At 39.8% G+C, this 22,025-nt stretch overlaps 1 protein-coding gene across 1 annotated transcript in view; it reads right to left on the bottom strand.

The window, feature by feature from the left end:
• Positions 1-6,955: 6,955 nt before the first annotated feature.
• The window catches only part of TPH2 (tryptophan hydroxylase 2), a 48,392-nt gene continuing 33,322 nt past the window's right edge, over positions 6,956-22,025 (bottom strand). Inside the window, exons 7-9 of the mRNA XM_040596945.1 lie at positions 15,876-15,971; positions 8,355-8,488; positions 6,956-8,266 (exon numbers count right to left, since the gene is read on the bottom strand). Coding sequence (XP_040452879.1) covers positions 8,092-8,266; positions 8,355-8,488; positions 15,876-15,971 — 405 coding nt within the window. The 3' untranslated portion in view covers positions 6,956-8,091. The remainder of the gene's footprint in view (positions 8,267-8,354; positions 8,489-15,875; positions 15,972-22,025) is intronic.

Raw genomic sequence — 22,025 nt, 5'->3', positions numbered from 1 at the left:
CATCCTTTTTCACCAGAGCTTTGTGGGGTCAATTCAGCTGTAACAGTTCTGGCTACTTTACTATCGACAATTTGACAAGTGGGCTCAAACAGGAAATGTTTTGTGATTTCCTTTCACAAACCTGGATGGGGAAAACATTAAATAGAAATTGAAAACCAAGTTTCATTGGTATTTTTCTTTCAGACCTATTTTCCCAGGGAATTTAACTTCATTTTTAGAGGAGTGTTCCAATAGACCACTGGAAAGATAACACTTGCTTCATTTCCCTTCCCTCCAGCCTTAAACAACCAGGATTTAGACAGTTATTTTTATTCTTTTCAGATACCGCAGCCTTGCCTGTTTATAAAATGTAAGAGGTAGACAGATAATTGTACTATTTCACTAGTAAACAGGGAGTTGAATATGAAACTGAGCTCAGAATTGGAAACCCTGTCAGAGTGTTGGTGAATCATTGTATGAAACAAATTGTTCACTTTCTGTTCAGTCCATTAGCTACAAGGATGGAAAGAATTGCTCTCACAACACATAATGCTGCAATTTCCTATATTCACTTAGCACTTCCCCTTTCCCTTCTGCAAATCAGAGGCATTACATCTGAGGTTTAATTTGCTCCCTCTAACCACGTTTTCATTCCCAACTCTGACAAACCAAGCTATTGCTCAGAGAAAATGCAACAGCTTTTACATAGCATTCATGAACACAGTGCTCTTCCTCTCCTTTGGAAATAAGGTAATGGCAGGAAAACACAGAGAATTATAGAGAGGCCCCTGTGCCAATCCAGCTGCAAGCAGCCCCCTTTTGATTCTCCTGAGCTTTTTGAGAGATGGCGTATCAAAACTGAATTCATGCAAACCCCATGTCATTTGTGTGCCAGATTTTGTGCTGACATTGTGATGAGAAAATCAATACTTGCCTACAGGTACCACGCAGTTCCCCATGCCCTTTCCTTGTGTTTCTATGTCCAGGGAAGCTGCTGACACTTTTAAGTCCCCAAATGTCAGGCTTCCTAAGCAAGCTATTTAAAGTAATTCTGCCTCTGGAATGGGGTAAGGAAGATTGCACTGGTGCAGCTGAGAGCCCTGACTGTCCTGGAGGGCTTCGCTCCAGCAGTCAGGCTGGGCTTCCTGCCCCAGGCAGAACTGTGTGCCACCACGCTGTATCCATCCTCAGACCCGTGCTAGGCTGCCCAGCTCTGTGCTGCGACGTTCTGCGGGGAAACAGCCCTGGCGGGGCAGAGGAGTGAGAGCTCATGCAGCCCTTCAGATCCACTGCCCGTTATTACCGGCCTCAGAGAAGAGGGCAGCTACCCCGGCAGCTGAGAACGACCATCTCCACGGTTGCTGCAGGATGGCTGCAATGGGACGGAGGCCTGAAAAGGATGACTGTCATCATCTATGCCTGATACTTAAAGGGATGGTGCTGGTGGGCCTCTACTGTGCTTTTTTTTCAAGCAGGAGCCAGGTACGAGAAGAAAAGATTTGAAAGGAGAGCTATGAAATTAAATTCTTGGCACCTTTCAACCTCTCTTTACTACCTTTCCTGCACATATGATAGTATATGTTAATTGATCCTGCTACACAGATGCCCATAGACAAAGCCTGAGGAGCTGCTCTGTGAAAACAAGTCACAGAAGACAAAAGTGGTCATTTGAGGCCCCAGGAGCAGCTAGGAGTGGGAGCTCTTCTCTGGGATTCAGGTGGCTTCATAAGTTCTGCCCGTCAGTTAGCATGGGCAAAGAGTCTTCCCTTGGATGCATGAACTGTGCTGACCAACACTGGGAAGAAGCAATGAGATCTCAGAAAAGACCTTGTTGCCTCTGCAACTTCTACACACTGCATTTTTATTCTGGAGATAAAACTGCAAAGGAGGCTTTTAAAAAATGCCTGCAAATGAAATAAGGAACAGGCCTTGTGCACATGACTTATGGCTCTAGCTTCTGCTCCAGCAGACACAGATCTATCTCACAAAACAGTGGCTGGATTGAGACCCGAAGGTAAAATGTAGACTCTCAGTCCAGTAACTGTGAAATCTATTTTGAGCTACTTCTAATTGAACTGATGGCACTGGCACTAAAATGCCTCTTGGAACATGTGCTGGTTTTGCAGCAGCTGAGATCTTGACTCGCCAGTTCCCATCTGATGGGATATACTTGCTTTTTCGTAACTTTATTTGCAAGTGATCTATCGGGGTAATCATTAAAAGGGATTCAGCTAAATCGATCCTCTAGACAAAACCTGCTACAGTGGCAAATCCATTGTGCGCATAACCTTAAACTTCTTTACCATTAACCGGCCTTATTCGCATCTCTGAGGTTAGCAGTTCACTACAAGGAGGGATGGCAAAGGGGGGCAGCATTTTAGGTGTACCCATCAGCTGTCATCCCCTGGGAAATGACAGTATCACATGTTCAGCATTACTCTCATGCATAACAGCAGGACTGGGTAAGGAGTTTGGTGGCAACAAGAAAAGCTCGAGGCATAAAGTTTTAAGAACATCAACCATTTCATAATTAACACATCTCTTTATAATCCTTACGAAAAAATAAAATTTCACATTTCAAAAGGTATTTTGCAAGAGAAATAGAAAACTGAACTGATTTAATAGGAAATAAAAGGGATTTTATTTGTGCCATGCTGGTCTCAAATCACCCACTTTGTCTCCTGTGGGGAAGCAGGGCTGTTTGGCTCTGGAGTGCTTTATTGCTGCTCTGTTATCAGAATTGTATTCACACTGGAGCTCACATAGAAGCCAGTGATGTAGGCGTTATTTGGGTTGTGTTTCAGGTCATGTACCACTTTAAAACAGACTGAAATCTACCTCCTGCTGCTTTGCAAACTCAACTCTTTTCTTCCAAAGGTGGAGTCAGCCAACAGCACCTTCTTTTCCATTATTTTTCCTGCACGTTCAAAATTCCTGACTACATTAAAAAAACGTCCACCTGAATATCCATCACCTACTTGCATTTTGAAGTGCGTGACTACATAACCCATTTCACACTTATTCCACCTGAATAGTCCACTCCGGCCCAAATCCCAAGAAGATGCCAGCACTTATTTTCAGTCTTAACATCTCAGCTGTTGGCAAAGAAATATGAAATCTTACTCTAAGGTGCTGGAGGGCTTTTTTAAACTAAATGTACTTGTTGTAAAATGTTTTGAGTAGGTATCACTGATTTCTGATTATTTTGTGTTTACTTACCTTTTCTCTAGGACCAGATACAAAATGAAACAACAGAGGTTTCACAGAGTATTTCAAATTTAGCCTCCAAGCTCAGTTAAGTTACAGGAAATTGCCAATAAAGATGTCAAGGACATCTCTACAGCCTTCATCATGTTAACTAGGGGGGCCTCATTACTAATAAATATTTGCTAGAATAACCAGAATCTCTCTGTCAGCTCCAAGTCTCAAATGTACTTTGAAGCTCAGAAGAGGAATCTGTCACTGTTGTCCTATTCTTAACTGAGAAGGCAAGGATTTGTCTGTGAAACATCTCCAGAGTTGGGAGTGATCGATATCACAGAGTGTAGCCATTGTATAACAATAACAGAATTATCCTTTGCAAATTATTTGGAAACGTGGTAATGGTTCCTACCAAGAAGGGAAGCTGCCATATGTCTAAAAAGGTATAGACTGTCCTGCTGAAACAAGAAAAGAAGTTTCCAAGTTGGGGTGGAAAGATGATTTTCTGAATGGAAAAGCACTGCATTTTCTTTCCCTGGCCCTCAACGCGACACCGGGCTGAGCAGCAGGTGCTGTCCCCAGGTTCCCTGGCCAGCTACATCAGGGGCCCAAACCAAGGCTCCCTTCCTGGACTACACCAGTGGGTTTCTTTCCCTCGGAAACCAGGGGTGTTAGGGAGAACAGGCTTCTCTCTGCCCAGATTTCACCCAGACACAGGGCTGACGTGGCTGAAAAACTCAGGCTCAGGAGCTTGGAAGAGCTCCAAGTTCTCCAGATTGTTCAAAGGGGCACAGTCTTCCTGAAAGCCCTAATGCAGGCACAGATAGGATGAAATACACATTTCTATTTTGTTTATAAAGCTGAGCAGCTTTTGTAAACCTTGTTTAGAAAAAGGATGAATGCTGGTTGCTCACCATCGGACTTCTGCCTCTGGGTAGCTGTAACTAGCAGGTAACTCACACACAGAGCTCTCTCAAATGGCTTATGAACTTAAAATAAAGCAGCAGCAGCAGGATTTAAGGCTACATTCCAACATTCCAATCATGGATCCTATTAATTCCCTAAGGGAAGATGGAAAGATAAAGAACCACTCTTTAGGGTTGGTCAAAGACTGAAGGAGGAGGCAGAGGTGCAAATGATGGACAAACGCTTCACAGTGGTGGCTGCTGACCATTACCAGTTTTGTGAGCCAGCTGGAGCCCTTTCATGAGCGTGTTGAAGCCTTTTCCAGGCAATTGCTCTAAGGGACTTCAAGACATCATATAGCCTCTTCCCTGGCCTCCAGATGGGACCGACTGTGCTAGTATCACTCCTAAGAGATAGCAGCCTAACCTGTTCTCTTAAAAAATTATGGAGGCTCTGCTGCCTCCCTAGGCAATCTGTGCCCCATGTTTCACTGTTACGTAACTTAACGCTCCTTTCCTGCAATTTAAGTCCATTAGTTCTTGAGGCTGGAGAACAGTTTGTCCCTTCCTCTTTGCTGCTGTATCTATGTGTTTGAAAAAAGTTATCATATCTCCCTTCAGTCTCCTCCAGACTAAGCAATCTCAGCTTCCCAGTTCATCACGCAGAAGCCAGGCTGCTGCTGGCTGGTGATAGCTTTCAGTAACTGCTGACTGAGCTGGATTTGCACCAGCAGCCTGTAGGTGAAAGCCTTCAGCAGCCTTAGCTCTCTAAGCCAGGCTGTCCTTTCAAAGATGTGAAACTTTCTTCTGTAATCCATTACAGTGTATCAGTAAATATACATTACAGCACAGTAAATTTCTGGAATTTTCTCCATCACATTAGGATGTCACAACAAGAAGAAAGGAAAAGGCACCTTATTTTGTGAAAGCGTACTGAAGGGCTGAACTTAAAACAGGCTTCTAAAGAGGTCTTGAAGACTAGAGAGGGAAAATACAATATATTGTGTTAACACCTTCCCCACTTCATCCCCTCTGCCAAACAAATGAAACGAAATGCATGAACCATGTCTTCGTTTGCAAATGAAACTTGGTATTTGTATTTGCTACAATGTCTCAGAGTGTTTTTCATTTCAGACTTTGCATGGTAGTAAACACTGCAATGCTTTACATTCATTAAGCTCGGGCCCATTTACTCTGTGCAGGCAAAGCAAGTGCATATATCTCAGACCCATAAAACATCAGTTCAGAATTACACAGGAAATAAATGAGCCTAAGCCAGAAGTCCAATTTCCAGAGTCCAGCTTGCTAAAGCTAAACAGGCACCTTAGATAAATATGGCTTATTTTAAATGAAACGTTAGTGTAATTTGATAACTGTCAATAATTCCCTCATTACGCCTAAATGAGCTTGTCATCCAAGGAGATTGCTGCATGGCTGATCTTAATTTGCTAATAAAAACTGCAAAGAAAAATTTCAGCTAAGCTGGAACTATTTGATTCATAAAAGTGCAATAGTGCACTTTTTAAAGCATTCTTTCCCAGTCCTGGCTCCTGACTGGCTGAAGCCCAAAGCCAGTTTGCTCTGCAGCCTGTAAAAAGGCAGCTTTGCTATGTAAGAACAATGAGCAATTGCCTCTCTAAATCACTATTATTCCTTAGCCCATTATATTTAATTTATTTTTAATCATGTTGTATAATAGAAATAAAATCATTGGATTAAGCATATATCTAGCAGCAGGAGCCCATTATCCTTTGACAATGTTCTGTTTCATTGACATTATATCTTCATTGTAGACAGTTTCCTTGCCATCATTAGTCCTAAAATGACTATTGGATTTCAAGGGTTTCTCCCTAATCCATAATAAGATTTACTTGCTAACAGCATAAAACAAAACAAAGATATGCTTCTATTGTTTTACTGCTGTGGTATTCTTATTTTAAGCTATTCAGAAAATTCAAGAATAAATCCATATATTATAAGGATTTAAAGTTTTCCTGCGTATTTCTGATTCAAGGGAAAGCCTCAGTAACTTTGTAAGCTTTGGATCTTTGTTACTTGTGGCTTTATTTTACTTAAGCAAGCAACAATAATTTGTCATTTCTTAAACTAAGATATACTACTCCTTGCACGACATTTTTTTTCAGACCAGTTAAAGCAAATCGCAGTACAGTCTATTTTCTCCAGGAAGGGCTATGAAAGGTTCACCAGATTCCATAGGAAGAAACACGGAGAAACTTCCACGCCAAGGCTGCCAGCAATTCCTCTGTGAAAAGTGCTAGCTAATGGAGTCAGCACTAATGCCGGGAAGTTAAAAACTCCTCTGGCATACTGATCCCCATGGGATAATTTAACAGCTCTTCATTTGTACCAACAGCAGTCACAGTTAAATCTAAAACCAGATTTTTCCACACCCTATTAACAGCAGCATTAGAATGCAGCAGGGACTACAGGGAGGAAAGAGCGTTTTCTGTTATGTCATACTTATCTTTGAGGAGGTGGCAGATTTCCCTGTGAAAATTATCCTTATAGATTGCCTCTTATTTAAAGATATGCTGATACTATCAAGTAATGATCTTTTAAGGCTGAAATTGCTAGCAACTCTTCAGAGTAGCTGCATGACTCTTTCAGCTGGGAGAGCAGCTTTAATAGATACCTATTTTCCATATAGGTAGACAAGTTATGACACTCTCACCCACACTGACATGATCTGCATAAGCCATATGGCTTCCATTAAGGGTCCATACAATATAGTCAACTCTTCACTATCTTGGCTAATAGGAGAATTGAATAACCCAGAAAAAGGAAAGACATGCATAATTACTGCTTCCCAATAAAGGCCAGCTCAAACATTTCTGCACTGTGCTCCCCAGACAGGGCTTGTACTTCTGTAAGACCTTGCTAACTTAGAGTTTATTAACTCAGGCATTGCCTACATCCATCTGGAACAAGCTAGGCAGCTTGGGTGTCTCTATGATTTAATCACTCCACAAGTAATTTACTAACTGATAACCACTTGTCTATAATTAAATACTAACTTCCCTATTCACCCTTTTATATGTGCTGATACTGATACAGTGCAGACCCAGTCATGCATGGCCACGTCAAGGTTGAATGTGGCATAATGAGGAAAGGCAAATTATGCATGAAATGCAAGAGGAGTGAGTATGTTCAAAAGACAAGGGAATGCGGAAGGCACACATTGCTGTAGAAGGGCTTTATATTCATATCTAACAATCCGGAATTAACACAAGTACTTCCTTTCTTATTTCCAGATAGCCCTCGCAGAGGAAGTATGCTCAGGACTGTTGCAGGTAACACACATGAACTAGGAACTACCTTTCCTCATGAATTGTCAGAGGTGGTTTTTTTTTTTATTGCGTTACAATTACTCAGCCACATTGAACATTTGTCAGTTGGGAGTTCTCATGATCTGTAGTCTCCACAGACCTTTTAGTACTGATACATAGCCTTCCTGACCTCAGCATTGGAATATAAATTGTATTGTTGTCACAAGAGACACTCAGTTCTGTTACAGATATACGGGCAAAACATTGTCTTCACCACTATAGAAAGAAATACAGATTCTCTTACAAAGAAAATGAAAATGTTGCAACTAATTTTTTTCCGGATTCTTATGGGAGGAAAGGGATTATAAAGAAATAAACTCAGACTTAATGAAATCAGCAACACCATTTCTTATACATCAAAGTGAATCATCTTATGGAAACAAAACCATTGCCAGGCAAATTTTTAACGGTGTACTTGTACACGACATTGTGTTGAGGAATTGATGATTATATTCTGCCACATTCCATGTTGCATTTACAAATTAGCATTGCCTTGGTTTGTCTGCACATTACAATTAGACAGAGCTACACAATGATGCAAGCCACAGCCCAAGCTGTAAAGGGAAAATCGATGGGTTTGAGAAGTTAGCCATATCATGTGATGTTACCAGACTGGCTACAGGAAAAGCAACTGACAGCAAATCACAGCGCCACACATATCAAATCCCTAAATATCTGTTCATTTTGCTTAAAGCATCACAAACAGTGTTTAGATCACTGCGGAGGTCCTGGACAACATTTTCTATACTCCTGGTATCCTTCAGAATCTCAATGCTTTGTGTATATGGATTGAAATACACAGAGAAGGGACGATTGATGGATTTGGCAAAGTCCCTGAAAGAAAAAAGAAAATTAACACTTTTTTTTTTCCAACCACTAAAGAAGAGAAAATTAGATTTTTGAGTCAAGGGAAATAATTTACCTCATCTTCTCTTTGGCTTCTTCAAAACTTTCTGAAACAAAGTAAGCTTCCTGGAAAGTAGTGATAAGGCATTCTTGCAAACAGGTTGTCTTTGGATCAAATGTTTTAACCTTGGCCTTGTCAGAGAGAGCATGCTGCAAAATACATTAGAGGATCTGTTAAAATGTATTTTGATACTGCTGTGTATCTATACAACTGTTCATATATACAGTTTTTATATCACTGTGCTGTATGTTTCCCATTAGTTGGTAGCCTCTCTTGGTTTATATTCAGTGCTTTTTCAGTTTGAATAGAATAAATAAATTGTTACTTTAAAAAGCTTTTTATGAGAGTAATTTTTTTCCCAAAAATAATTATTAAAATAACAGAAAGGATTAGAAATGTACCTGCCAAGTAGGCACACAAACCTAAATCCTCAGCTGGAAACAGGAAAGTCATCCTGGAAAATTATCTATACAGCTACAAATATGTATGTCCCCAAAATGTCACTTAACTGGCAGAACTGATCATCATCTTGGTGGGTGAATTGAGGCTGACCAAACCATACCAATAATATGTGCTTTACATTTTTAGGCCAAAATCATACACTAGTGCCCTGACAGCGAGTTTAAGAGTGAAACTATGTACCTGAAAACCCATTAAATAACACTAATTTATTGCATACTGATGAAATGCATTACCCTTCTGCCATGTACAGCTGAGCAATAATGCTTCATATAGCATTGCAAGATAAAAATAACTAAATAGCAGGCATAGATAAGTACAGAGCAGAGACTAGGCAGATGAGGCATCAAATGCTTTTACCCAGAGAAGAGATTCTGATTACCCTTTCTCTTTATATGACTGCCACAAGCCGCTAGAAAGGACACAGAGGTTTCAAAACTGAAAATCAAATATCAAGACATTTTCCAACACTATCTTTTTCTAGCTCCCCTTTCCACTTGAATACTTGTGTTAGCTTATGGATCTACCTTAACTTTCAGAGCACACATATTTTCATTCTCAGTGCTCTGTACAGAAGTACAAAGTAGGGAAGGAGAGCATTTTTAGGCAACTTTCAACCTTCTTCAGTCCCCTAATATCTATCCATAGTGAAGATGTGCATGAAAAGCATAGAGAAATGATGGGGAGGAAGCAGATCCCTGAGCTCCAAAGGTGCCTCTTTCTTCTTTACTTTCTTTCTGCATGGACATTCTTTACAGCGGAGTAAGGTATTAACCTTAAGGTATCTGCCACACCTTTTATCCAAGCTCTTGCTTATGCACATTCCTAAATCCCTGTGAAAGGCTCTGAAAATATCACACTAGCTCTCAACCTGCAGTCTCCAAATAACAGGACACAAAACAGGGAACAAGAACCTCTTCCTGCCACCTCCTCTCTCTCCAAAAATAAATACATGAAAAATTAATGCATGGAATCTTAAAATGTCAGGGAATTAACATTCTTTAGTAAATGTATATTTTCCTTCTCACAAGGTTTGCTGTTTCTAGCCAGCCACCAGTTAAACAGCTTTGAAAACAAAAATCAAAAAAGGTCTGTCCTAACGAGCATTATCTTCTAAATGGATTGCAGGAACCGGCTCACCTCGCCTGGCCCCTGTCTGTATCCCTGTTGTCCCTTTCTCCTTGCTGAGCCGTGACGTGGTTGACTGCCAGTAAATTTAAGTGTTTACCTCCTTCTATCATAAGGAATTTGTTTTTCTTGACTGGAATTATAATAGGCTTCCTGGGAAGTTAACTATAGATAAAGACATCTCCTCTTAAGATACCTTAGTACTTCCAGGTTAGACTTGATGCCTCAAATGTCTAAAGCACAACGTTTTAAAAGTCTGGGTGGTCTTAGTGAAGCCCTGTGCAGGGAATCAAGAGAGTGATGTGGGCCATGTTTTCTTAGGAACTGAATCAGTGGGTGACCACTTCTGGTTCATGGATTCTTTCCTGTATTGTGTCAGCTTCAACAGAAAGCATGATGGTGGTGTCCTCTCCTCTTCTCCTCCATTCACTAACGGCCTCTGCTGGGCCAGGCCCACTCCTTGGGATTGAAGTCATCAGAGGCAAGAACAGATTCAGACTGTGGCTCCTACATCATGAACAACTACTCTAATCCCTGAACCCTGTTTTTATAAAAGGGAAGAGTTTAAAGAGAAGCAAAAGCTAATTCTTTATCACAGTTGATGTCCTCTGAGAAAGCCTTTCTTGTTAATTCTCCTCAGATTATCTCTGTGCAATGACTCCTGCTTTCTGGATCCCAGTTTAGTTTTTGCAGGAGCAGAGCTGCTGCTTCACACAGCGACTCTGTAGAGACTGGGATCACGCAACCTGGAAACAGAAAGTAAAGAATTCAGGCATGCCTGCAAAGTAAGGTGACAACTGACCAGTTATTCTTAGGACTGCAGTTTTGGGAAGGAAGTGCCTAAGTTCTGATGAATTCCCACCCAAGATACCTACCTCCCTTCTAGGGTATGATCTTCCGGCTCTTGGATCAAGTAGGCATTGTCATGGCTACCAAAGCCATGGAAAACATCTTTGCAAATCTGGATGGTGTTTTCAAATTCTGCAGCCTGGCATCTGTAACATCTATGATTGAGTTGATATGCTGACACCAGCAATGCCAAAGTTCAGCAAGTGATTTGAGTCCGCAGGCAAACCTTCAGACCATCAACCGCCTATCGTAAACTAGCATGGTCAGGACACTGACTCAAAGCCAAACTAGTTTTTTTCAGAAACCTTACAGTGCTCTAAAATGTTGGTCCTTGGCACTCTCGGCATTATGAAGTACAGAATCTCAAAAAAAACCTTCACCTGGTGAGTCTAAAAGCTTTCAAGTTCAGGCCTGGTTGGGGTTTTTTTGGGTTTTTTTTGCATGCTACTCACTTATTTTTTGCTTGGACATTCAGTTCTTCAGTGAACTCAAACAAGTAAGTATCCAGTATGGATTTCTCCATCTGAAACTTCTTGAAGAGCCACCTCCAATGAGATGTCAAGGCTAACAATCACATGGAAAATAGCTTTTGGTCAAATAGAGCATCACACCATCTTGTGGATTTGTAATAACTGTCTGTAATGCCCCATTCATACAAACTGTACTGCTTATGCTAATGCAGCTATTGGTGATTCTCCTTCAGTTCAAGCAACAAGAGTTTGGAGTGCAACTTCCAAATGAATCATCACCAATTCCCAGGAAAAGCAGCAGTATCAGATAACTGGACAGCTTAAAAATTAGACAACTACCGTACTGGAAATAAGCATAACACTAAAGAAATGCCAACACTCCCTGCTCAATCAAAGGTTAGGAGATTGAGGTACCTAGCCGCAGGTCTGGTCTCTAGGACCCAGGATATCTGACGTGTCTGTACAGGGATGGAAGATACAGCACAGGATCTAAAGAAGAGTTACACATTTCTGGATTGTCAGCTGGAGGGTTGGTCAGATATACTGGAGCATCTCAGATGGCACCAGGCATTTACACTGAGCAACCGTGAATCATTTCCTAAGTGACCACTATCACTGACACATGAAAAAAAGGCTTTGGTCTTGTAATTTCTCCTTTGAGTATAAAAAATGGAGTGTAATAATACAATTTAGAGCTTCTCAGTTTCACAAAAAAAGAAAAAAAAAAAGAAAAGAAAAATCTTCAGCTATCAAGGGGAAAACTTGAGATGAGTTATAAATACTGCACTGTCTGAAGAGTGCAGGAGGGCAGAATAAGAACACAGGTGAGAAGCTGTGTCTGTGCCAGTACTGATTTTACTAACTTGCTCTTCTGGTGGGGAATACAGAATCGTGGAAAACCTGCTCTTAGATGTTTTTCTAGTTATCTAAAACATAGGTTGCAAACCTGATTGTGCCCTAATTTTACCAGAATTTTTTTTATTTCGTCAATTTTTTTGCATCAACACTTTAATATATTGTTTAGACAAATAAGGAAAAGACTCTCTTTTTAAAAAGAGCACTAAAATTAGCATCTAGGATCCAGGAGCTGTTTTATCCATTGTCTTCGTCCTCTTCAGAAAACTGGGCCAAAACTTGTGTTTGAATCTTATTGGTTATAAAGGCTAAGGCTGGCTCTTCTTAACACAAATTATCGTTAAAACAAAATATGACTAGATATTGTATTTGACTTTAAAAATGTAGACAGAAAGATTTGAAGTCTACCTCTCTGTTAAATATAGAAGCATATAACAGGGATATATGACTTGATCTACAGCCAAGTCAAGTTGATAGGAGACTCCTTTAATGAAAGAGTTCAAGAGAGCATCATACAAAGTAAATGGATTAAAGTTTCTGAAGACATTTGGACTGCCTTTTAGAAATAGTTTTAATAATTGAAATGTACATTATTTCTGCCTTATGTCTAAGCCCCAAATATATACTGTATAATAGCGTTAGCTAGAGTTAACCTGACTATATTAGGCAGAACATTTTATAACTACTTACTGTATTATTCATTTCCCCCCAGGCTTCATTTTTAATCTTCTCTTCCTCCTTATTTTGTTGTGCTTTAAATTTTTTTTTTCACTTGATGGTTCCATAGTATGCACATCAGGAGTTGCATTTTTCAGTATCTGAAATTTGAAGTCTAAATAATGAGTGGGGAAAAAAGACTTGAAGGGAATCCTATATTCATAAGATCGTGCCCACATTTCTCTAGTTTTTATAGTTTTGTTGCTAAAGCTATTGACCAGATTTGCAAAATGGAGCAGCGTGATACAGAAACAGGGATGACTGAACAAGCCATTCGTTAATCTGAAGGGCCCAAATACTGCTGGCCACTTCAACCCTGCAAACAGGACGACTCATTTATTTCTAGAAATTTCTAGAAATTATAAATAAAATCAGCCACTGTTTTATTTCCTGTGAATAGTGTTGCATTGAAAAGAGAGCTGATAGGGAGGGCAGTTAGAGAAAGGCTTCTCTTCTTGCTAACAAAAGCATATTAATATCAAATGCCTGTAAAGTCAAGGTAGCAAAATTCAGAACTGAAACAAGATCTACCTTCCTAGTGACAAGAATAAATAAGTATTTGAACTTCTTCAGAGAAGGGATTATGGGTCCACAATCAGCATTGTCTTAAGAATGGCAGTAGTTATTCCTGAGAAGACTTCTTCACTCTGACTCCTATGAGAAGTATGAGTGTTGCACACATGAGGGTCAGACTTCACAGCCATGCAATCCGAGTCTCCAACCCCACTCACCACAGAAACAGCCAGTATTTCTGTCATCATTTTCAGAGCAATTGCTGTCATTCATTAGGATTTCAGTTACAATCATGGTATTGATATCATCAGGATCTCAACTACGGTCTATTACATTAGCATTAACTGTCAGGCACCTTCAGGTCAAGGAAGAAATTTTCCCTCACAATAGGTGCTAGGAGATAAGGGTGGAGGAAAGGGAGGTTGCTTTCCCAGGAAACATCAGAGACTGGCAATGGCTTGATGCAAGGCTGTGCACCGATGTCATGAGTGAGTGCCCAGACATTCTCCTTCCTAAGCACCTGCCTGATATATCTTGTTGACAAGAAGCACACTCTATGACAGGTTTCTGGTCTAGAAACAGCTTCTCCTGTGGTCAGATTAGCAGAAAACTTAGTAGGTTTTTTTTCATGTTTTCTCTTCTTTTCTACCCTGGAGCGCAGTCCTGCAGACTTTCCAGACATTTTTCACCTTATCAGTTCCTTCATGGAGGCTATGGCTATTTGTGGCATGGTGCTGTGCTGTTCTGTGCCTGCAGCACACAAGTGCTTAGTCTCTCAATAACTGAAATGTCTAACTTAAGTCCCTATGCTCTATATATGTAAGATCTGGTGAAATTTAATAGCTTATGATACACAAGAGGTCAAACCAGATGATCTAATAGTCCCCTCTGGCTTCACATCTATGAAATATATACGTAGTGTAATAGAAAAGTATATAATAATATTGACTTATGGCAAAATTATTATGATATATGGCCATACCTTTGAAGCAGATCAATATAGTCCATTAAAGTGCCCATTATTTAATTTTTACTGTCACTTTTCAAAGGGATTATTCTTTGCATTTATACTTTGAGATTATTGCCGAGTGAAGAACACAGATTTGGGGTCATAAATGTGTGGTAACAAACTACGCACGCTTGACAAGAATAATGTGTTTGTTTATGACATTGATGGTAGAAGATTTATTATGCTCTTGACTATTCATTTCCTTGGTTTTATGCCCTTAGATTTTGTAAATGATGTGATAGGTATTTTCAGGGTCATCACCTAATGACTGTACTGTTCGTTTAAATAAAAGGCCTGATTCTCTGCAGAATCCTGCACAGAGTTTGGGGCTCAGCACTGAATGATGTTGGGCCACAGGAGAATAAGTGGGACATGTTCATCTCTCTGCATTTAACCATCTTTGCACTGCGGGTATAAAATATTGCCAGGCTGATACAGAATGCTTCTGTGGCTGAAGTATGCACTGAACTTAGAACAACTGCAATGCAAAGAAAAAATACTGCAGAAGGTAATTTTCTTCAATCTTTTTTTCTACTAATGAAAGAATAGCAATTTGACTAATGAGATTCACCATGAATATTCTTGGTTACAAGTGAAACAAACAGAAAAACCAGACTGAGATACTTCTATTAAACTGCCAGATAGTTCACTGAAAGCCAGCCCAGGAGGGTGGGAAGATGTCTAAAGACAAACAAACAGCATATATATTGCAAAACAGCTTGTAAATACTATTCTGTATATGCTTTCTAAAACCAAACATTTACCTGAAAAGCCACCAAGAGTTCATTTGGGTCCCAGAAGACAGTACTCTGCCCTCCTCTTCCCCTTCCCTCCCATCTTGCCAACAGAGAGATGTATTATGTCCCAAAATACTACACTTGTAACAAAATAGCTTTTGCTTGTTCCCTATGTTTTCTAGGCATAAAAAGAGGCAATAAATGATCCACCACAACTACTTGAGCTGGGCGAGATTAAACACTTTCACCTTTATAAGGACAGGGCTCTATGAATTATCATATAGGCATGTACTTCAAGTCTAGCATGAGCTTATATGCATTCTTTAATTTTAAATACCAATAACCTACTGAATAAGGACCTTAATAAATATTGTTCTTCTAGTATCAATAACGAATCCATTGAAATACATTGGATTACTTACAACAGAATCACGTCTGATTTCAAAACATTTTTTTAAGTGTGTTAAAAGTATATGCTCCTGTTCTAAAGAAAGCTTTCAGAGCCCAAGGCACCCTTACCTGTTAGAACCTACGAGCCTCCTTTTACAGGAAATGCAAATTCAAACAGAAATAAATTTTATATTTTATAGTTGCTTTGGTACTTCAGGCCTTACAAATCCATTTCATGCTTCAAGTGCCAGGTGATATTTCAAACAAAGCTTTTAGATCAATATCACATTATGAAAGTAAGCTTTTTATCTTAAGAACTTTACCTGTTATTTGAAAATCAAAAGATTTACATCCAACTATTATTTTGTTAAGATTAAACAAAAGTAGATTCTGCTTTAAGGGCACATACCTTTAATTCACCAATAGAAGACAGAAGTCCTGCCCCATAAGCACGTAGTTGTCCTTCTTGCTTGCAAAGGCCAAATTCAATCGTGAAAAAATAGCACTGTAAAATATACAGATACATATAGTGTAGTTGCAAACAGGCACTTCAGCAATGACGATCGGTACCATATTCACTCGATTGCCTCTCTTCTTCAGAATTTCATGTCTTTAATATAAATTCAGATAAAGTATGTTATTACTGATAAGTACTTTAAATGTCATGTTCTGCAGTAAAGGAGCTTTGCACAAAAATGTGAGATCCGGCTTTTTCTCTGGGCACCTAAGCAGTTCACAGGAACAGCCAGCTAGGAACAGACAAGCAAGATCACTTAGGTATCAAAGGTACTGATAGTAATCTGCAGAGATTTTGAAACCTTCTGAAATAAATGAGGTGCCTTAAAATAAAATCCTTCACGGTAGTTGGTCTGCCTGTCTAGGAACCTCTGAAGACCTCTGAGATCGAGTTCAGAGCACTCAGCTTTAAGCTCAAGCTGACGACACTTTAAAGTCTGGCACATTATTTAAGTGCTGTCTTGAGTTAGAATGAATTTACGTACATGTATGTGCTTAAGAGCCTTCTTGAGCCATTGCCTTAGTCTTCACTAGATCTTACTCTGTCATAAATGAAGAACTAACATGCCACTTGGCTTCTTAAATTACAGAAAGAAAAACACAGCCAGTTGAATGAGTTCACTTAACCAATCCATTACAACTGTTCTTTAGTCTCCATTCAATCATATAACATATCTGAGTTGCAAAACTGATGAGAAGCTGTGAAAGCAAGGTGTTAAATCGGCATAAGAGTACTGTAACTTTGCTGTATCAGCCCAAGAAAGTTAAATGTTAGGAAGACCTTAAGAAGCACATATAGCCCTCTCTCCAGCAAAAGACAACAGTCACTTCTGCTATGGTACCGAGTTTTGGTTTGGTTTTGCTATGATAAATCAAGATTACTTTTTAACCTTAGATCAAACAGTTGAGATTAAGCTAGTAACTATTTCTACATAGGAGGGTTTTAGGAAGTTTTCTAACTTACAAAAAAATACCCCTACCTATATACGTGTGTGTGTGTGTGCGCGCGTTTATTACATTATCTGACAATTTCAGGTTTTGTTCAAAGGAACATAATTCCACGGAACTTAACAGATTTACATGTATTTGCAGGAAATGTGAATTTAGAATAAGAACTGGCCAAGTATTTGGTACTAAATCTTAATTTATTCTGAATAACTTCAGTATGGATCCTAACACAATGATTTTATTCTTGCCCATTTCCTCCTTAAACCCCCACTCTTCCAAGCTGAGTATCCTACTAAATGCAAAAAAGCAGAAATTAGCAGCACTTTTAAGTTCAACAAATGTTTAGAAATTGAGAAATTATTAATTTCTCTGGCTCTTATAAAATTTCCTATAGAGCTACTGACTCATGCAGCATGGCACTATGTAGAAGGGTGTAATAAAAACCATGAGCCCTGTGTCTGATCCAATCCTGCTAAGTCAGCTGGGAAGAAGGAAAGGTTGCAGTAACTTCAAATGTTTTGAGTCAGATTCCATCACAGCAGTCAAAGGCACAGATATCCACAAGAGGAGGTGAAAGCACAACATTGTCAAACAAAAAAATTGAAGTTCCACCTCTGGCTTTGTTATTGACTCTGATAAGACAAGCTAGCATAAAATTTTTCATTAGATGCAATGAGCTGATGTCATCACTTCGAGGAAGGCCAAGACAGCTGGTTTCCAAAAAGACATCTCAGGACAAGCAGCCAGGTACACAAAATGACAAAGGCATCACTGCAGGAGTGCTGAATGAAGCTGAGAGACCTATCACCAAGAAGAGGAGACACTTAGTTTCCCTACCTAAATATTTTGCCAGGAAAACCTTCAGGAGGCTACAGTCCTGGTTCTGTACACGCTGCCACTGTCAGCAATGAACCACTCAGCTTTACATTTAAAACCCACCAACATCTTTGAATTTGCCCCCTTCCCCTCAACTCTCTTACAAGAACCCATCGGGCAGTAATTCTTATGCTCTGAACATGAACACCCTGACATACACAGCAGGACTGGGCTCCTGATAAAGCACAGTGATTGCAGTAATTTGCAATCTTAAAACCAAAACAGCAGCTAAAAATGGAGGCTCTGGTGTTTGTCTGTTGTAGATCTGTAAGAGCAACCATGACTTTGACCCCATATGTGGGACACCTTTACTGTAGACCTTCCTCAGGCTGAGGAGGACCAAACCAATGTCACACTCCTCCCAGAGGAATGCCCACTCAGACATCTATAGGGCCAGTGGAGAGAGAAAAGAGAAATGCTCTCCGCTCCCCTGAGGATGCACAGTCATGGGGAAGGAAGGGGCAGGAGGCAGAGAGCTAATACTGGCACAGGAGAGAGCAATCCCTGCTGCCCAGGGGGAGGGTGTTCACAAGACAGAGAACTCGATTTCACTTCCTCCTTGATGGATAGACAGCACACAAAGACGAAGCTTTTTTTTACTCAGGCTCAAAAATTATTATAATTGTTACTATTATAAAAGAGAGTCATATCTATGAGCCAACACTTGCTGATGACAGCCCGTCTTCAATATTGATAAGCCTTGCACTCTCAGTATAACTAACTCAAATAAAATACATACAAAATGACCAGATGATAAAATACATCTGCCTACTACTAACTTGTGGTATTAAGCTGCAGCATTAAGAAAAGCCCTTCAAATGAAAAGCCGATTTTTTGATAAATTCGCCGTACGCAACAACTACAATTTAAGAGGGATTCTTAGGAGAGCTCCGCTTAGCTAAGAAAATGAGATAGCTCACCCAATGCTGCCACCTTCAGCTCGCCAGGCAGCCACGCACGGCTCCCCCCTCCCCCCCACGCACAGACAGACACGCAGGGGCAGCTCGGTGCATCAGGAGGCTCCACAGGCCTTGGCGAGCTCTGCTCTTCAAGTCTGCAAGCATCAAGGTATGCTGATAAGGAGGTTAAATACTAACTGCATAGAGACACTTTTCATGGACCAGACGCAGACGCATCAATACCCGCTGTAGGCTTCTCTTTGTATGGCAAAATGCACAGACTGGGATACTGTAGTATATACAGGATAACTGCACTGGAGTGGGAATGACTGAACAAAAAAATGGTTGTTCAGATGAATAATTTTTTTTTAAAGCCTCACCTGAAGGCAAATAGCTGATTATTACATTGTCATTACCTGTAGGCTGGTGAATGCAAGCACAAATAGGGGCAGGCAGGCTCTCACGTTCTGATTTCAGATCTTGGACCGGTCTGGGGCATACTCCCCAGCCTGCAGCCCCAGGCGTGTGGCTCCTCTACAAGCTACAGCAATATCCTGTCATCTCTCTTTACTTCCAGTTCCACCACATCTTTGGCTTTGCTACAACATATAGGTAGGCTCTTGAAGTCGGAAAGGTGTTTTCTGTGTTGTATAAATTCTGTAGTTCTTGAAGAGCCTTCCACTAAAATGCTGGTCTGTTAGCCAAATCAGCAAAATAAGATGAAGAACTGAAGTGGCAAATGAAGGGTTAAAAATAATTTTAAAGCCAAGAGACAACAGTGTAATGGTCAAGACTGTGACAAGAGCACAGGACCGTGTACGATACAATTTTAGTTTATTTCTCTTATTTACCAAAAGTACACAAAATTTACTTTACAGTCATGCTTATGAACTGTCTACGTGGACTCAAAAATCGTTAAACATACCTATGGAAGAAAATGCTATTAAGGGCTATTAGGTACTAATATAGCAGATCTCTTCCTTCAGAGTCCCTAAATCAAAAAGTCATCAGCAACTAAAGCAGTACACCAGGAAAATATCACCACTGTATGGCTTTAGACCTATACTGTCCTCCAGAAATCTGTCAGAGACAAGATACTGGGGTAGCTGGTGCGTCCAGTATATGTACAATTGTAAGAGTCAGATCACTTGCCATACTATTGACAGGAAAGATACAGAACAGATCAAGCCCTGGCACCTGGTCTCCAGGGTAAACACAATTGTCTATTCTTCATGTTCAGGTACTGTCCTGCATCATAAACTGGACTACCAAAAAGAAAAAGAAAAAATCAGCGACAGCTGTGACAGCTATCAAAAAAACCCCAATTGTTATTCAAGGTTGTTTACAAATTTTCAAAGGCAGGAAAAAAGGTGTGATAAGCTCAACACTCCCCATCTGACTGGTTTCTAAGGCTTTGAAAATCACTCCTCACATCACATCATCTTGCATTTGGATGTCTCCCTCCTGGGATCTGTGCAAAGAGCTAGTGCAGGGTGTTGGGTGCTAATGTCACAGAGTCAGTACTTCAGAATCTGACTTGGCCATAAAGAGGCCTTTCAAGCCATTCTACTTCACTTAGTTTTCTTATGGTATAGCTTAGACACTGATATTTGTGTTCACTTGGCAATTTTCAGCATGATGTATAACATGAGATTTTATCTGTTCTCTAGAAGTACCTTGTAAAGATGTTGTCAGGACAAGTCCTGAGAACACCAGCCATGTCAAGAGCCGATTCACTTGCACTCCCTGTTGCAAGGGGGAAGAAGGAGAGACTGAGTAACTGCATGACTGCAGCCCCTAGCACATGGACAGGAATATTCACCACTACAGGAATTGCTAATGGGATAGGGCTGCAGCCCATTTGTAGTAGCACAAACAATTACATTATATATATATACACAATTACATATATATACACAATATATATTATATATATATAAAATTGTTTGTGTGTGTGTATATATATATATATATACAATTGCCATGAAGACCATACAACTAATGTGTGTAAATACTTGCCAGACCAGTGCCAAATAAATATCCTTAAGAAGACATCTTTACGTTCTTTCTACTGGATTTAAATTGTTTGAATAGCCCGCTCTTAATTCAGATGCATGTGATATGTTCAGAATATGCAAAGATTAATTGCTTTATTTTAGAAGAAACCTTTGATATTTTAGCTCTAAAATTATTCACCTAGAGATTAAATCTCTCATATAGTTCTAATTTTCTCCTAAGAAAATAGTTATATACAACTGAAAGACTTTCAAAAATCCCATTGTTAGAAATTAGTCCTAAGAATCAATGAAGTAAAGGTGTTTTCTTTCCTCCTATGAAAGTTGCTCAAATTGCAAGCAAATGTTGATTCAGAGATATTAGAGACTCCCATTTGTGCTTTCTTTCTTCATTCAGAGCTAATGCAAATAAATTTGTGAACAGTTGCTTATTTTTCAGTCTCAAAGACATCGATAGGCACCAAAAAACAGCTGGCATTTCACATTTGACTGAATTATTCAAAATTCAAAGTCTGTTCAGTAGTATCAGGAATGCTCCACTACAAGAAACAGATAGATATAACGCAGGTAACCCAGGCAACTAGCCAGTAGAGCCCAATGTTAGAGTCCAGACATCAAGCAATACCGGCTATTTGACAGCTATTCATGTGGGAACATTATTGAGTAGAAATGCCGGGAGATTTTTGAACAACAAATAAATCTCCTGATGAGCTTGTGAATAGATCAAAAGCAGAAAAGAAGTAAAATTCAATGGCTAAATCTTTCATTATAGATGATTCGTCTACATCCAGCAAATGCAGCGACCCTGGTCACAGTCAACAGCATTTCTAAATAAGAAGAAAAAGTTTAATTTTTCAGTTATCTTCTTGAAGTATTTTGTTTAGTCTGCCACTTCGGAATGTATTTAGGCTCACTGAAATGAGGTTCCCTTCAGGGATCTCAAAGTGTATATATTTAGCAATATTCTCCTTTTCTGCTCATGTGACTGATTTGCATTCAGACCTTTCACTAAGGGTGAATGCTTGGAACAACCTCTTTATAAACAGAAGTCTGAGCAGATTTGGTGCCACTCATTAGCACTTGGGGATAGACGCAGACCAGCCTTAGCATTTCTGTTGTCAGCCATAGTACACAGTATCCCTACATGCAAATTTCTATAAAAAAAATCAAAAAATACCTCATGCAGAGGCTTGACATACTCAAAGTACACACTATAGTGAGCACTGGGGGCATTAACCCCTTGTGAATACTTCAAAATTACATTTCTTTTTTCAGGAGTTTCTGAAGAGAGAAGCTCATAACAGT

Source organism: Falco naumanni, chromosome 5 (assembly GCF_017639655.2).
Source record: "Falco naumanni isolate bFalNau1 chromosome 5, bFalNau1.pat, whole genome shotgun sequence".
Classification (NCBI taxonomy): Eukaryota; Metazoa; Chordata; class Aves; order Falconiformes; family Falconidae; genus Falco; species Falco naumanni.
The sequence above is the reverse complement of the archived record's forward strand: the minus strand, read 5'-3'. Positions and strand labels throughout refer to the sequence as shown.